Source organism: Macaca nemestrina, chromosome 10, assembly GCF_043159975.1.
Source record: "Macaca nemestrina isolate mMacNem1 chromosome 10, mMacNem.hap1, whole genome shotgun sequence".
Lineage (NCBI taxonomy): Eukaryota > Metazoa > Chordata > Mammalia > Primates > Cercopithecidae > Macaca > Macaca nemestrina.
Window position 1 is genome coordinate 128,913,102 of NC_092134.1, and position 18,245 is coordinate 128,931,346.

The window sequence follows — 18,245 nt, forward strand, 5'->3', positions numbered from 1 at the left end:
TGACAGAGAGAGACTCTGTTGCAAAAAAGGGAAAGAAAGGAAAGAAAGGAAGGGAGGGAGGGAAGGAAGGGAAGGAAGAGAAGGAAGAGAAGGAAAGAAGGAAAAAAGAAGGAAAGAAGAGGGAAGGGGAGGGGAGGGGAGGGGAGGGGAGGGGAGGGGAGGGAAGAAGGAAGGAAGGGAAGGAAAGAAAGAAAGAGGCAATGTGCAGGCCCCAAGAGAGGAATCTGACATGGAGACTTCCCAGTGTTCTGCTCATGGAAGTACTAGAACACTGGTTGATCCCTTGCAGCAGATGAGGCTCTGTGGAGATGAAATCTATTTATGAAAACACAGTAAGCCAAAGGTATTTCCTTTCACTGGTGTCAAAGCCAATTGCAAGCATCGGGCTAAAAATTACAAAAATCTTATCCCTTCCTGAAATGAATGGAATGTTGACCAGACAGAGGCAAATCATCAATTATAAAACAAAAGTTCCAAGGTCTGAGTGTCAGTCTTCAAACTCTCTACAGCAGAAAAAATGCACATTGGGACTATCTTCATCAGTATGATTTCTATGGGGGGATGGGACTTGAGACTTGGCAGGTACATGAGTGTGCACCTATGCAGTTGTTAAAGCACAGAAGTACACCCATGTGGGTTAGTAAGTGGCTGCTCTCCAGAACTTCCCAAGTGCCTCTCCTCCCCTGGGACTACCTTGGGCCTCCTGCAGTAGAGGAAATGGAAGCTCTGAGGGATGAATATTACCCCTGCTTCCATATGGCTACATGGGAAGAAGTCCCCAGGTAAGGAGAAGTGTGAGCAGGAAGCTTGCAACCTCACTCTCACCACATGCCCACAAAGCAGAAGAGGGCATTTTCCACACACCCTTAGGATCCCAGGTACAACGGGACAGATCTCTGGCTCAGCTAACATGAGAAGAAAACAACCAAACACCTTCCTCACTGCCTACAAAATGAACACAAATTCCTTAGCATGAAAAGCAGTCTTACACCATTTAACCAAAATATGCCTTTTCCAGACTAAACTGCAACGACTCACCTGCCCACCCCATGCTGCACAAATGTTTGATCATCACCCTCAATCCACGCTTCACCCTACTCTGCCTAACCGTTGCCAATCTTATTTGCCCCTTAGACTGCCTAACCACCCTCTCTACCCCATCTCCACACATTAAAACACTTATCCTTATGTGCCCACCTGGGCCCCCTCTTTGAGGAAAAGCTCCCTTATTACCCTAGGCAAAATTAATATCTCCTTTCTTTTGTGCTTCCATGTAAACTTATTACTTGTACCTCTATTAAAGCATTTGTAACATGGCGCTTTATTTATAGAAGACTACATTTGAGACTTATCTTGTCCAATACCCTCATTTTATTATACTAGGGGTCTTCGAAAAGTTCATGGAAATGCAGATTATGAAAAAACTACGCAAGGACTTCAAAATTCTTTTTGCACCAAAATAAACTCATACTAAATTGTTATAACATACCTGAACAGGAGCTAGTCTGAGGCACCAAGAAGGGTAAGATATCAGTTTGAAAAGAGCCTCTATCAAAGTAACTCGAATTCTGCCAAAAGGTTGAAGCAAGAACATGCATCAAATTTATGGTGAATTTTGGGTGGAAGAATGGTGAAATCATTGATGCCTTCTGAAAAATGTATGATGACGATGCCCCAGAGAAATCAGCAGCTTAGACGTGGATAGCTCATTTTAACGAGGGACAAAATGATGTTGGAGATTAAGCCCACAATAGCAGACCATCCTCATCAATTTGTGAGGAAAAAATTCATCTTGTTCATGCCCTAATTGAAGAGAACCAATGATTAATAGCACAAACAATAGCCATCACTGAAGACACTTCAACTGGTTCAGCTTACATAATTCTGGTTGAAAAATTAAAGTTGAGCAAACTTTCCACTGGGCGGGTGGCAAAACTGTTGGCCCATATTAGCTGCAGACAAAAGCAGGGCTTTCAATGGAAATTTTTAAAAAGTGGGATCAAGATCCTGGAAGCATTTCTTTGAAGATCTGTAGCAGGAGATGAAACATGGCTTTACCAGTGTGCTCCTGAAGGCAAAGCACAATGACTACAAGAGGTGGAAGTGGTCCAGTCAAAGAAAAGTGGAAAGGTCAACAGCAAAAGTCATGGCAGTATTTTGGGGGGATGCCCAAGGCATTTTGCTTGTTGACTTTAGGGCTAAAGAATGATAACATTGGCCAGGTGTGGTGGCTCACGCCTGCAATCCCAGCTCTTAGGGAGGCAGAGGCAGGAGGATAGCTTGAGCCCAGGAGTTCGAGGCCTGCCTGGGCAAAATCATGAGACCCCATTCTCCACAAAAAGGAGAAAAAAAAAAAAAAAGAATGATAACATCTGCTTAAAATCAGAGCGTTTGAGAAAGCCAAAGCTTTAGCAGAAAAGCACCTGGGAAAGCTTCCCCAGAGAGTTCTTCTCCACCACAACAATGTTCCTACTCATTCCTCTCATCAAACAAGAGCAATTTTGTGAGTTTCAATGGGAAATCATGAGGCATCCACCTTATAGTTCTGAGTTAGCTCATTGTGACTTTCTTTAGTTTCCTGATCTTAAAAATTCTTTAAAGAGCTCTCATTTTTCTTCAGTTTATAATGTAAAAAAAGACTGCATTGACATGGTTAGATTTTCCCAGGACCCTCAGTTCTTTAGGGATGGACTAAATGGCTGGTATTAACGCTTACAAACTGTCTTGAACTTGATGGCACTTATGTTAAGAAATAAAGTTCTTTTTTTTTTTTTTGAGACGAAGTCTCCCACTGTCGCCTGGGCTAGAGCGCAATGGCATGATCTCAGCTCACTGCAACCTCCGCCTCCCAGGTTCAAGCGATTCTCCTGCCTCAGCCTCCCAGGTAGCTGGAATTACAGGTGCCCACCACCACACTTGGCTAATTTTTTGTATTTTCAGTAGAGACGAGGTTTCACTATGTTAGCCAGGCTGGTCTCGAACTCCTGACCTCGTGATTCTCCCGCCTCAGCCTCCGAAAGTGCTGGGATTACAGGCATGAGCCCCTGCGTCCGGCCGACACTTTTTATTTTTATATTTTAATTACATTTTTCCATGAACTTCCTGAAGTCCCCTCATATGCGGGGAGGAAGTTAAAAAGTTAAGTAAATTGCCCATGGTCACATTGTTAGGGCATGTCAGAGTTAGAAATATAATCTAGATTTTAGGTAAATCTGATCCTCAAAATGAGCAAATATATTAGCATCTTCATTAACCATTAACGGATAAAGATCATGAGGCTCAGAGAAGTTGAGTGACTTGTTGACTGAGCCTGGTGGATGAATTCAGGATCCTGCCTTCATCAGGTTCCCCCCATTATCTTGGACCATCTGTCTTCTCTAGAGAGCCAAGATTATTTTCAGTTTATCCTTAGATCCCTACAGAGATCACAGTGCCTGGCACACAGAAAATGCTGAGTCAAGATGTGTTTCATTGAACTAGGTCAGGGTTGGTCTTACTAAAAACTCCCAGGTACCTAACACAGGTAGCACCCTGCCTCATCAACCCCATGAAAACACTGCAGTGTAACATTTAGGACTTTCTAAAATCTGCCTTCTAGGTGTCAGACGTTCTCTCCCATAGTTCCTCAAACAACCTCTCAGTTTTATGTGGTCAATGTCCCTCTCCAACTGCTGGCCACCCTCCCCCATATCCGTTCCTTCAGTCTCAGGGCATGCGCCTCAAAGCCCAGCCTTACCCCTCCCTGAAATTCTCTCTGCCCACTCCAGACCAGTCATAATGATTTCTCCTCTTCAACAATTGTAGCATATATGAATTGTCTGCAAATTTGGATCTAGCATCTTGGGAGGACTTTTTATTCTTTATTCAGCTTCCCCCTGTCAGTAGCCAGCAGTCAGGGGCTGTTGTCAGCATTCACATTCTCTGCTAAAAGGCAAAGGTGTGGCTCAGGAGGACACAGGGTTCCTGCTTTTCTCCACCGAGTGCTGACTTGTTTCTACCCCAGCCCTTGGAAAGTGATGGATCAAATAACATCTCCAGAACACAGTCAGCCCTGCAGAGCAGCTGCCATCTGACAAACTAAAAAAGGGACCCTCCCAGGCTCACTCACGGAATTGGGAGATGCAGCTGACAGCCCTTCGGCCCAGAAGAGGAAGACAGACTTCCGGTCTGAAGTAACTGCCGAGGTGGCTGGCGTTTCTTTCATGTGACACGGAGCACGGTAACTCCAAACAACAGAGCCAGAGTCACCATCCACAACCATCATCTACAAAAGAGAAGACAGAGAATAAACATGGCCAGGCCTCAAAAAAGCAGCAGGCCCAGAAAATGCACACACAAAAATGTGCAGGTATTCAAATAACACAAACATTAACAGGTTGCACTTTTAAGATGCAAGCAAACTGGGTGTTCAGAGAGCATGAATAATGGCTAAGGACAGGACCTAAGCTTCTGCAGCCCTTGTTCCCATTTAATAGATTTCAAGAACTGCAAAGTTCTCAAGTGGGAAAGGGACATTCAAATCATGTAGTCCACCCCATTTTACAGGTGAGAAAAGCAGGATCTGAGAAACAGGAAGTGATGTGGACACAGGGATTGTCCACGATTAGGACAGTCCTCAGAGAGACAGCAGCAACTCTGCAAATGCCAACAGCAGCACCTTATTCCCCACAACACAGCAGCCACTCAGAAAACAATGGCCCAGTGAACACTGTCCTCGGGCGCGGTGTTCCCAGCTTTACGGATCTGACTCTTGGTGTCGTGGCATATGGACCTAGGGAAGTCTCAAATTTAAAGCAATGCTGTTTAAACAGGCAAAAAAAAAAAAATCCAAGAGGGAATTCATTGCTTAGTTGCATTTATCAAAGGATAATGATGAAGGAGTTCAAATTCATAATCCTGGCATATGTCTGCTCTTCACCCTAAATGCCTCACAAATCTGGAACCTCTCATTTACCACAATCCCCAAGAAGTTCCCCAATTTCCTCTAGCCCAAGTGTCTTTACTCCCTCCTACTCAGCGTCTCCACACTTCTATAAGTGGAAGACCTAACCTCTTTGGACAACTGCTTGCCCTATTCTTCCAGGCTCCTGAGTCCCGCCTTTCTGTGTCTGTACTCAGAATCTGCATCACACAAGTTCCTGGAACCAACCTGGCAGAGGCAAAATCTTCTCAACCAGCAGAGAAAGAAAAACAGAGAAGCACTTTAAGATTCCCTTTGGCAGTCTTGGGGAAAAAAGAAGTCTAGAGACACTGCACTAAAAACTTGTATCCACTCAAACACATATTTCATTTAACTGTCACAATAATCCTATGAAGGCAGGCAATATTATTACCCCTGTTTTATAAATGCAGAAACTGCAGCTAGGCAAGATTAGGTAATATGCCCAAGGTCTCCAATAAGTAATGGTGTCAGGATTAAAACCCAGGGCTGAAACAGTATCTCCACCTTCAACCTACTATACCTACTATACACCCTTCTTCCATTGTCCTCCCAGCACCAGTGAAATCCCAATCTGTATCGGAAATTCCTTTGAATTACATGCAGGCATTGGCTTTTCCTATATAGCACTGTTGGAAGTCTCTCCCTAACATGATGCTTTTATCACTGTATCTGTCCTCTGCCCATAACCAAATAGCCCTATGGCCTCCAAAGCCTCATCCAGATTCTGCAGCTGTGCTTTCGGGGCCCTCTGTAAGCTGACCTCATTCTCGTCTCTCTGGCGGGAGTGCACCTCAGCCCACCCTTATCTATTTAGCAAACCTTTTCTCTGCTCTCATGATTCTGCACATACAACCCCTGACCAACATGAGGCATCTCTTGCCTCCCTGGCCCTCCAGCTCGCCTGCACTCCATCTGCTCCCTGTGTTTCCGGTGGACCCCTGTGTGAACCTCCACAACAGCACTTTCCAGCATGTGGCAGAGCTGTGCAGTGACTTTGTCTTCATTAATTTTGTGTCTCCAGCATTCATTACAGAAGTTGGCACACATTAGAGGTGATGATAAAGTGTTTGTTGAATTCTTTTTCTCTCTCAGGGAACAGTGGGCAATGTATAGAAACAGATATATATTTCACAGTGAAAATGAACCAAAATGCAAGGTCAATAATTCAAAAAAAAAAATTGTAACTCTGTAATTCTGCTGTAATGTTAAAGAAATGAAAGTCATCTATCCAATCATTATATTCTCACAATATACAATTTCATATAATATCAAGGATCTATTCAGTGTCCTTGGAACATGCTCTATCCTTTCTGTGTCTGGGCCTCTGGTCTTGGTGCCCCTGACCTGGCATGTTTTCCTCTCCACATAAATATGACTCAGCTTTAAAAAGCCCTGTTTATATTTCCCTTCTTTATAAGGTCTTCCATAAAACCCCAGTCACCACAGACTTCTCTGAAATCTCAGGTGTAGCTGTGTGTTAAAGTATTACATTTCTGTATACCTGTCTTTCCCCACCAAGAGATTTCAGAAGGTTCCCACTGCCTAACTGTAAGCTAGGGATCCAGAACAAGAAACTCCTATATAGGAAGGAAATTATCCTAGAAAGGCTTCCAGTGCTCCAGATTTTAGCACTGAACTGTGAATTTTCATTTTATCCACTCAGTGAGACTCTGAGTTCTTTGAAGGTAGAGATCATATTATAGGTTCTTTTTATTCCCTGCTGTGCCTAGCAGAGGGTTGGACAGAAAGTATATACTTTACATATGCTTTGATTGATCTGAGGCCCAAAGTTTTACCTTTTTCATCCCAACTCCATCCTGTATCTGCAGAAGGAAGTCTAACGTCTGATCATCAGTGAAATATCCAGGAGTAGGCTGGCTGCAAATAAGGATAAAGTAAGCAATCAATAGTGAACAAGAAAAACAGGAAAACTAAGAACTCTCCCTCCCTTCTCTTGCACTGGCCCCAGATATAAGAATTGCAAGCAATTGTTCTGGACAATTTTTAGACATGGGAAAGTGGATCAAAACAGCAAACACAAGAAGGAACACACTGCAAACCTGCGCAGGCCTTGAAGTCTCAATGTCCAGTAAGGTGTCAGATTTTGCCCCCGAAGCAGCACAAGGCCTTGTCTGGTTGTAATCAGAAGGTTGCTGCAGTTGGAATCTGGTGCCTTCACCATCTGGAGTAGCTCAACACCATCACTGGGTTAAATAAGACCCCAACAGTTAGTCTCTGGCTTGAATGAGATTTCTGAGCCATTTATTTTGGCTTTTTCTCTCAGTATACATATACCTGTATACACTCTTATATTCATGCCCCACCATTATCTCATCAAGTGGGACACACTGTTGTTTCAGTTGAATCTCATTTTCTTGACCTTAGAAACCAAGGATCCCTAGAAAATTCCATACAAGTTCAAAAGGAACTCATAGGAGAAGTGTTCCAGTGCAATATCTCTCACATTGGATACTCTGAGAAAGGCAACAGAGTCAAGGATAATCACAGGGAAGGCAGACAGAGATCTGGACAGGAGGCCAGAGGTTGCCAATGAGTTTGGGCAGCAGCCCATGGCATACACTTCGCTGAATTTGTTCTTGCTCGGTGCCCCTGGGACTATTCTACTTAATACCTGTCAAATTCACCAAAACATGATACTGCCTAAAAAAATGCTAGAAAATGAATTGGAACTTCTGGTAGAAAAGAATGAAACAATTATTATCCAGCCTTGGGGTTAAATGGGTAAAATCCCCAGCATGTGACAAACTACATGCTTCTAGTTAAGAAATAAATAAAAATAAAAAAATAAGATTTCATGGACGCTATTCTCACTTCTGTCAAAATGATGCTTCAACTAAGAGAAAAATACAGAAAAGAGTAGGTCAGATCCTTCAACACAGTTTTACAAACAGTTAGATAAGTCTATCTCCCTCCCCACTCTGACTCAGAGCCCTAAGTATCCTTCCTTGCATCCTACCTGAGGAGTGATTACACATGGTCACCAACACATAGATACCAACGCATTACGTTACCAAGAGAAGAAAATTTCTAACTCATGTTAACCAGATCAGAAGATAGTAAATTAAGATTAGCACTGTTTCCCCCAAACCTCTACCCACATATTCACCAGCCCAACCAAACTTAGAGACTCAAAGGCATGTGAGTTCACAGGACACCTCACTGTGACCAAGGACAGACATCTGCCCTACCTGTAAACATCAATGAGCTCAGAGAGGTTGATGGATCTTCGCTTCTCCCATTCTGGCTCTTCTATCTGCAGAGAAGGTGGTGAGCTGTCTCGATTTTGGGCCTGAACAAAAATGTCCCGCAGGGCGACAGCCTGTATATTTCCTAGCACCACAGGAAGAACCAACACTGAGAATCTGAATTTAACAGAACTGTTCCATGGTGAGGATCTGAGCAAGAGACACAGAGGCTGACCAGATGGGTCTAACAGAGCCCACCCAGACTGGACAACACAGAACAAGTGGGGAGGTGATTAAGTGGATGCTGGACAAGAGTCTTCCCTTTTGAGGAGGCAGCAAAGGAAAGCAGAGTTAACAGCCTGTGATAGGTAGGGGACAGTGAGAGACCCCTGCATTAGAAGGCTCTGGGAAGGCTGGTGTCAGGAGTTCCTGAGCTTTCAGCCTGTCTCACAAGGAAGACCCCATCACATATGCCAGTGGGGAACAGGAGCAAAAAGTAGCCTTGCATCTTACCAAAGCCAAACAGGATGTAGACAGCCCCATTTGTTGTGATGTAAACCTGAGGACCAATCAGATTCCCAACTCCCACGATGTTGTACTTCACAGGTCGACCCACTGGACTTCCGGTCCGGCCGGACACCAGTAGAAAGCACAGATCTGGCTGAGGAAGTAAGAGAGGGGGGTGGAGTCAACAGAAGCCCTATCGTTTCCTAATTAAATGGCTTCTCCAGACAGTCACTGCCTCCTCATTAGCCACGGGTTCAGAAACACTCCCCCAAATTGGAAAGCACAAAGCCAAACCTGCTTCGCTTTATTTCCCTTCAAGTAAGCAAGTGAGGCAAATGTCCCATTGCCTCACTAGAGCCAGCAAAGGGCATCTTCAAAGCACCTCAGACAGTTTCTCTGAAGCAGAATTGTTGCTTGCGGAACAGTCTCCTGAGGCACAGAATTCTAGCCTACAGCTAAACATAGGATGGCTAGCCCCTGGGTCTTTACTTCAATACCAGAAATCCCCAGTAATATTTGGTTCCAGCTAGAGTTAATCCAGGCAGTGCTCTCCCATCAGAACACTGGATGTCTGGCCTGAACACCATCAACTTTATTCTCAAAGAGAGATCAGCAAACTTTTTCTGTGAAGGGCCAAATTTTAGGCTTTGCAAGCTAGATGATCTCTGTAGCAACTATTCTACTCTGCTGTTCTAGTGTGAAAGCCATCATAAACAACACATAAATGAATGGGTGTAAGTATGTTCCAATAAAGCTCTATTTACAAAAACAAGTAGTGGGCCAAATTTAACCTACAGGCCACAGTGGCCAACTTCAGCTCTAGAGGATTTTCTTCTGGGGATAGAGTCACCAGTTAAATATGACGATTTTACTGATATCTTGACTTCAGTAAAGCTTTTGACAAAGTTTATCATCATGAACTCTCTGGACAAGATAAAGAAATGTGCTTTGCCGTGTACCAGGAAAAGGTACTTATGGGATCAATAACAACCTAGAGGGAGGTTTTTAGAGGAATGTCGTAGCACTCTGCCATTGCCCCATTCCTATTAAACATTCTTATCAAAGACTTGAAAGAATAGAATTTAAGTTTATCACAAAGCTGAGAAGGATAGCTAATATGGCATAAGACAAACTCAAAATTCAAAAAAACCTTAGGCTGGAAGATGAGTCAAAATCTGCCAGAAAAAAAAACTGGTCTATTAATAATTAAACATTAAAAGATACAGGTACTTTAACTGGTTACAAACAAAAAGCAAATCTTAGAAAATATATTATGATCTTTGTCTGCAAAAACAGAAATACAGAGTCTATATCAAAATAAGTAACTATTCCCTTAGGTTGACACATTGGTTATACTACAAATAAAATGCTGTTTTTAGATATAAGTACCACATTTTAAAAGAGATTTGGACAAACTAGAATGCAAAGGGAAAGAAATCAAGAAAAAGAGGGGTCTGGACTTCCTGGTTGCATGAGGAACAGTATAAGAAATGGGGATATTTAGCCTTGAGTAGCAAGCTTAGAAGGACTAGGCTAATGGTTAAACGGCTTTCCTATAGAAAGGGGATTAGACTCATTCAGAGTAGTTCTATGGGAATGAAGCTGGAACAATGAGTGGAAGCTATGAGAAAGCAGATTTCTTTCTGCTTAGGACAGAATTTTCTGGAGTTGGCCCAAAAATGAAATGGACTGCCTCACAAATTCGTGTTATTCCCATCAGCCTGAGTACGCCAAGAGAGTGGGGTGCCAACATGCCTGTAATGTTGAACCACAGATCATGGCATGGTGCGAGAAAGTTAACCCAATGGTCTTCAAGGTCCCTTCCCACTAATGTTCTAGACCTTATCAGTTCCTCTAATCAAAAACCAGGTCCAGTTCTCCAAGCCCACTTCACTCTAAACCCGGATCAACAAATGCAATCACTCTACGTCACAGACTTAGGTTTCCTTCCTTGTGAAGAGTCTTCCATCTCAGAAGCTTATGCAGGTTCCTGGGGTCCCTTGTTGCTGGTAGAGAGGTCAAAAGAGGTCAGTACAAGGATGAAGCTGCTGCACTATATACCTAGTGCCTCTATAAGGTTTTCCTAGAACTGTCTACCACTTTTCAAGCAGAACTGAGACTATGCCCTAGCTGTACCCTATTGTGAAAATTCTGTAGGGCAAGATGGGCAATGCACTGCATAGAGACCAACACAAAGGGCACAGAGTAAGAGTGGGCAAGAAGCCACTTCCTCTGGTGGAGACCTCCTTACTATGGAGGGTCCCCAAGGGCCTGAGCCACTCTCCTGCCAACCACCACCAGCTAATAAGCGGCCAGACGGGACAGTCAGACCGATTTCTAAATTCAATCACGACACAAAAACTTGTTCAATGGCTTGCTGTGCCTCCCCATATGTTCCCCTTCAGAGAATTGCTCCCTGATGTAAGCAATAATTCAAATCTTCCCTAGTCCCCAATCTCTTTATTCATAATGGCTAGGATAAAAAAGATTACATGAATAATTCCTGAATCCTTGGTTCGGGTCCACTTTGAGACCAACTGGCTAGCTAAAGAAAACGAACATAAAGTACCCTTAAAGCTTAAAACCCTTAAAACTAAGTAGGCTTCAGAAATTTAGCTCATTCTGGATCTTGCCTTTATCTTGCAAATGTAAGGGAGAGTTTAGTGTGCTAGAACAGTGCTCCTCAAAACTCATGACTGACGGGGCACTCTGAGTTTGGGGGACTCTTGGCAGAAAGATACAAAATCTTAACAGATTTCATTCCATTCTGCATAATTTTACCTGTAGAATTTACAACTCTACTCCATATAGGCAATACAAAGATCACAACAGCAAACACAAGGTCTATTAAAATTAAAATAGGTTATCAAATGAGGCAAAATTAGCCATATCCACATTTTTCCATAAACATTCTTTGCCAATTGACTCTTTTGTGCCCAAGCATTTCCTTGGCAGACACACTAGGAAGTCTGAGAAAAAGTCTTTGACAAAAGCTCTGAAAAACGCTTCCAGAATAAAAACTTAAAATCGAGATCATCCTGCTCATTAATTTACTCCTGCCTGTGATTTGGAGGAAAGATCTACTCTTACTTTACCTGTGTGCAGAGTGACCAGTACACTGAAGTTCCTGCAAATCACAAGTTAGGACCATAATTCAAGGGCCACTGTCCTGGATCAAAGTCTGCCTTATCACAGCCTAGATTACAACATTCCTTTCTTTGGTCATTGTTGTTATTATTGCTTGACTTAGATTTTTTTCCTACGTATCTTTTATGAACTTTGTACCAGCCTGTTCTATTGTTTTATAATTGACATAAAAATGTATATATATAATATAGGAAAACTAAAAATACATATACACAGTAAAACGTACGCATTGCTCTAGGCACTTTAAATATGTTAGCTCTTATTTTCATAACAATGATATAAGTAGATATAACATGCCCTTTTTACATATGAAGAAACCAGAGCTTGGACAGGCTCCATGGCTTGCCCAAGGCTGCAGAGATATAAAGTGGTAAAGGTGGAATTCACATACAGACCTATCTGACTCTAAAGCTCCACTACACCGCAGTCCATGGAGCCATGAGGCTGCCAGAGAAAATGGGTTCATAATGGTCATATATTCACTTAACCTCACAAAGAGAATTTACTTAAACCCTTGTAAAAAGAACATTTCAAGCAGTATTTATAATAGCAACACTAGGAGCTGAGACAACTAAAATAGAAGCATTCCCTATAAGAAACAAAAACCATTTAATAGAGATCATACCTGCAATTCCCCAATGGCCAGAACCACAAGGTCTCGAACACCATCTTCATCCAAGTCTGGCAGCACCACAACTGGGGCAGCTAAGGTACCATTAGACAAGTAGTTTGGGTTCAAAGTCCAAATGGCTTTCCCTAAGGAAGGACACATAGGCTGGTCACTATGACAGCTTCTTGCCTCTGGAAAAGGCAGATGCCATGTTCCCAGGCCAGAAAAGAAAGACGCAATGGGCTGAACAACAGACAGCAACTCCTGCCTACTTACTGCCTTTCGTTTTTGTCTTACTGAGGAGGAGGGAGCAGGGAGTGTGATCTGAATCCTCAGGTATCTGGCTAACAAATCCATGCAATAATTTCCCACCTAGATCCTTTTAGATAAAATGGAGGTGCTAAATCCTTTCCAACAAAGAAGGGCTCACTTGCCTGGGGTGAGGGAACGGATCTGTTAGAGATTATAACAACTACTAAGGAAACATCCAGGGGCAGCTGACCAGACCACTCTGCTTCCTTCCCCCACACATAAGTAAGCACCACAGCATCATAGGAAGTTTTCCAGATGGCTTCAGTTCTACAGTTAACTCAAATCCCAGTTTTTTTCACTCAGAAGCACCCCGCAACCAAACTCCAACCTCTAAACCTGGGAAGGATGTTATTTATTCCGCTCCATGTGAGCACACGGCCCAGCAGTACCAAGCCTATGGGCCGTATACTTAGGATTCTGTAAGAACCTTCAGGACATGTGATTCTTTTTCATTCCCTTCGTCATGTATATCTGAATGCAGTAAGAAGCTAAAAGGCTAGTCAACAAGCCTCAACAAACCTTTATTTCTTCACTGGAGTATTTTTTTTTAAGTAGTTAATGCCCAAGTTTACACATGGATCCCATGTATATCAAATATGAAGAATCAAAGTTCAGTTGTCTTTTGTACAAAGAACAGAGTCAGGAGACTATTTACACACCAAAGGCCTCAGGGTAGTTTCTGTTTGGGTAATTCAGTTCCAGCCCCATCCTATCACCAAACAGGTTGAACCATGGATCTGTTTACTCAAAGTGCCCAAACCTTTTCTCTCATTTTTCTTAATAACCATATTCCAGAGCAGTAAATCAGACATTCCACCATGTGAGAGTAAAAAGGTCCCCTACCCAACAGATGATTCTAATCCAAAATTATGGCTCGTAGGAGCAAAGTTCTTTTGTGATCAATGGTATTTACCTGACGTTGCATTGAATGCACTGAGCATTTTGTGTGTCCCCGTCACAAGGCAGACGGTTTCAGCCAAGCTTCCTGGCATCAGCTCCAAACATGTGATATCTCGAGCCTCCTCAGGGAGAAGACTAGACCACAGTGTGCTGCCATTCATCCCCGAAAGGCACACAAGATTAGCAGCTGGCCTTGAGCCACCTAAAAGCACACAAGAGAGATAAAAAAGGAAAGCAGGCAGAGGAGATAAGAGGCAGAGATGAACAAGAGGCCACAAAACTCCAAGTGGATGGTGGTAAGGCAGCAACCACACTTGTGTATTTAGCTCCCTCCCACACTTCTGGCAGCAAGGTGTGAACACAGAATGCCTGTCATCTTTGCTCAACACGCTTCTCATGTAAGACAAGAGCTGCGGCCTCCTCTACACCGTTGAATGCATCTCCACTTTTGCACCTTTCCCAACACTTCTCTTTACATGTCTGCCACCTTGGCCCCAACTAAATGGTGATATCCTTAAGGAGAAAGACTGTCTCACTAATGTCTGCACCTATAGCAACCAACTGTTTGCCTAATAAGAGACAGGAGCAAATTCGAGAATACGAAAAAGTAGTTAAGAACAAAAAACCGGTAGGAAAAGATATGCTCGGAAACATGAGACTGATCTAGAATGTGTGCAGAGCAGGGAGCAAAATACCTGAATTCTAATCATCACTAACAAATGCTTCCTGAGAGTAGAAAAATTAAAAAAAAATAATAATAAACTTGAAGATTACATATAGCAATGATGAGTGGGTCTTGCTAGTCTAGAGTTGTACGGAATCAATTGATTTGGTCCCAGTCAGGAAAAAATATTTGGGAAGACCTAATACCTAGGTCCAAGGACAGCTAGTAAGGGATTAGAGTAGCCATGCCCTTAGTAAATAAGCCTTTATGTCACTTAATTACTACATCAGACTCAGAACTTTCTCCCTTGTCAGTTTCACATGCATTCTCAGGACAGGGATACATGACTCATTTCATACAGTTCCCACTTTCAGCAACAACTAATACAGAAAGGGAAACAAAACTTTTAGAGCTTCCTTCTATCTATTCCTCAGTACGACTAATTAATTATACAACCTAAAAACGAGTGACAAACTATGGTTGGCTGTTTCAGACCTTGTTGCCAGAAGATATATATGACAAACAGGGGTGGTATATGGTAACTTCCAGGCTTCTCAAAGGTGCTAGGATCCCTATCCTGTGCAGTTCTCCCTACTGGAGGAACCTACTCCATCCTACAATGCTCTAGCTCATCTTTTCCCAGGTGGTGATGCGTTACCCCTTCCTGCTAGACCATGACTCCTCGAGGCTGAGGCCAGGCTGCTCTTGTTCGGCAGTCTGTGTGTAATCAGCAGAACTCTAGAGAAGGTGCGCAGTGGCTGCCACACAGTCAGCATCAACACACAGTTGCTGAATGAAGGAACAAGTGAATAGACCAAAAACTTAATTCCTCTGTGTCCAGTGGCACAGAGCTTTGTGGGTTATGGGCACAGCAGCTTGGCATGAGGGTCAAGGACATGAACTCCAGAGCCGGACTCCTTGGATCTGAATCCCCAGCTCCACCATTTACCAGCGGCAGGACTTCGGGCAAGTTCTTTAACCTCACGGTGTCTCACCTTCCTCATGTGCAAAAGGGGAATAATAATGAGTCTACCTCACAGGACTGTGTGGAGGGATAAATTCCTTCATACGTTACGTGCTGACAATGGTGTGTCAACACATAGAAAGCACCATATGTTCACTACATCCTTATTTGCGCAGTCTGTGGCCAAATCAGCCTGGTCTATATTGTGTCCAAACCCACGGCCTTGCCATTATGAGTCTTGATATGAAGCAAACCACATAAGATACCAAATGACTAAAAACATCTCTAAATCTAAGTAGATGGGGAAGATTTTTACTTCAGAAGTCACAGGCAGGAAAAGCGTAATCAAGTTTTGATTGCACGGAAATCTACTCCTAGGCTGGAGATGCTCTCTATAGCAGATCTCCACCCAGATTGCTTTTACATCTCATGTGGGCCTCAGAAAGCCACCCCTACTAATGTAAGAGATGTGGTTTAGAATTCTCTAAAACACACCTAGACGTGTATTCCAAGGCCTAGATGACTTAAAAGCAGTCACTAGGGCACCCTCAACATCAAACTAGGTCCCTGCATCAGCTCACAGCCTGCAGTTTGACTCCACTGTAGTGGAGACTGCAGGACCAACCAAAAGCCTTGTGTACTTAGGCTGAAATTAGAACATTTTTCTTTTTCTACAGCTGACATGTGTAAAAGCTGGGATCCCAGAAACAGCACCCTAAATTAGGGTAAGTGGTGGACGGTTTCATAAGGAGACTATTCACAAAGATGTGGCCAGCGTGTAGAAACACCACAAGTTATAGTGCAGACCCTCAGAACTGTTAGGCTCCCCCACAAAGACACAAGGAGAGGATGCAATTACTGGAATCCAGAAAAGCAAAGTCCTATAAGAGGGCCACCTTGAAACGAGCTGTGACCCAGGGTCAAGGCTGTAGCAGCCATCCTGCGGTGACCCCGGCGGGGAGGGAGCCAGGGGAGTGAATACCTCCCCTCACACTCTTCCTCCCCTCCCATTCCTGAGCTGTGCTCCCCATTGAAAGCAGACCAGCAGGCAAGGAAGCCTGTTGATACCATCCATACAGCTCAGCTTCCCCATGCAGAGAGCAGGATGGACAGCAGGTCTACAAGCGTAAACTGAAGGGGGAAAGGAAAACACCCGGCCAACAGGTATGTGTGTAAAGATGTGTAAGTCTATGAACAAAACTTTTCTGCCAGGAATAGGAAGGTAGCATAAAGTCAATGTTCACTATAATCTAAGAAGCAATGGAAAACCAGGAGAAAACCCATGAAACCCGAGGACTAAACACTGTTCATTGCAAAGTGTGTGAGCAAGTCGCTTCCTCTCTGCATCGCAGTTTCTCCACTGGCCTGGTCACGACTAAAAATTCCTTCCAGCTATAATTCCTTCTGATTTTTTAGACTGAGCTTTATTTATATGTGGAAGCTTTCCTATGAGGGTTTTCATGTATGCCAGAACCAAGGTTAACTTTCTGTTCACTGCAGATCCTTCTGCAGTACCACTTGGGACACAGCTCTGATGTTTTCTCCTAGCTGACGGTATCCCTGTAGCAGTCTTGAAAAGACACGTCACTTACCTACTGCACTCCCATTCCTTGACATCACAAAGGAGAGAAGCACATCACGCAGGCCATCTCCATTCACATCAGCCAATTCCAATGGAGACAGGTCCCCACCTGTTATACAAAAAACAAAAAGGTCCTGAGCAAGTCACCACAAACCAGTTCTCTGTTGCCAGTAGCTCTATAAACACCAGGCAGACTCCAGTTCCTTGACTAGGTACAGTAGACACACCTCTCCCTACTCCCTGCTCCCCTCACCCCGGCTAAGTGCATCGAAAAGTCCTGCACACTGTATGTACAACCAACATAAGACAACTCTAAAAGGCGGAGAGAAGGAAGTAGACCAGCTAGGGACTGCAAGACCCAAGGAATGACAAGGTGATGAGTCCTCTGGGTTTTCTTTTGGCCTCATAATACCCAGACAGGGTGCTGGAAAAGCCAGCAACTGAAAAACACCACAGGTACAGACAAAAAAAGCCCCAGATAAGGCTGGCTTCCCTAGCCAAAAGCCCAGGAAAGGTGCAGTCCAGCAAGACAGGAAAGTTTTAGATAACTGTCCTACTCCAACCAAACACCCCAGATAAAATTATGGGCCCAGCTCCACCCACCCATATAGCAAAGGCTGAACGTGGAGCCGGGCTCCCATCCTCTCCTGGATGTAACAAGGCACCCCACCACCACCACCACCATCAGGGTCATGTCAGAGAAAGCCAGCTGGGGGCCAGGACTGTCATCCTCACCGAGCAGGACCAAAGGAGTTCCACCCCAACTAGCACCAACAAGGCAGCCCTCTCCCTCCTCTCCACAGGGGTGGTGTCAGCAGAGGCCTCGTGTGGAGTCTGGACTTCCATCCCCCGACCACCCAACAGTGTGGACTCCGAGGATGCCCACACAATTTGGAGAGAACTCACACACTGCTAGTGGAAGTGTAAATTGGTACAACCACGTTGGAAAATAATTTAACATAAACTACTAATAATGAGCATGCACACACCCTGTGGTATGATCCAGCAATTTTACTCCCAGGTTTATGCCTTAGAGAAATTCTTATACACTGCAATAGGAAACACACACAAAAATGTTCTTAGCAGCATCACTTATTTATTTAAAAAAAAAAAAAAAAAAAAAAAAAAAGACTGGAAGCATTACTTAAAGGTTCATCAACAGTAAAATGGATAAATCATGGGATATTCATACCATGGAAAATTAGACAGTAGTGAAAATGAATAAATTCCAGGTATAATGCGTCAATATAGATGAATCTCAATAAATTGTTTTCAGAAAATTAAGTGGCACAAAAAAGCAGGTCACGGGCTGGGCGCAGTGGCTCACACCTATAAATCCAGCACTTTGGGAGGCCGAGGCAGGCGGATCATCTGAGGTCAGGAGTTCAAGATCAGCCCGGCCAAAATGGCG

The 18,245-nt window shown here is 43.6% G+C and overlaps 1 protein-coding gene across 1 annotated transcript in view; it reads right to left on the bottom strand.

The window, feature by feature from the left end:
* LOC105481999 (family with sequence similarity 234 member B) overlaps positions 1 to 18,245 on the bottom strand; it is a 36,664-nt gene that overhangs the window by 5,786 nt on the left and 12,633 nt on the right. Inside the window, exons 3-10 of the mRNA XM_011741835.2 lie at positions 16,845 to 16,943; positions 13,638 to 13,826; positions 12,428 to 12,558; positions 8,662 to 8,809; positions 8,152 to 8,293; positions 7,003 to 7,146; positions 6,739 to 6,820; positions 4,109 to 4,264 (exon numbers count right to left, since the gene is read on the bottom strand). Coding sequence (XP_011740137.1) covers positions 4,109 to 4,264; positions 6,739 to 6,820; positions 7,003 to 7,146; positions 8,152 to 8,293; positions 8,662 to 8,809; positions 12,428 to 12,558; positions 13,638 to 13,826; positions 16,845 to 16,943 — 1,091 coding nt within the window. The remainder of the gene's footprint in view (positions 1 to 4,108; positions 4,265 to 6,738; positions 6,821 to 7,002; positions 7,147 to 8,151; positions 8,294 to 8,661; positions 8,810 to 12,427; positions 12,559 to 13,637; positions 13,827 to 16,844; positions 16,944 to 18,245) is intronic.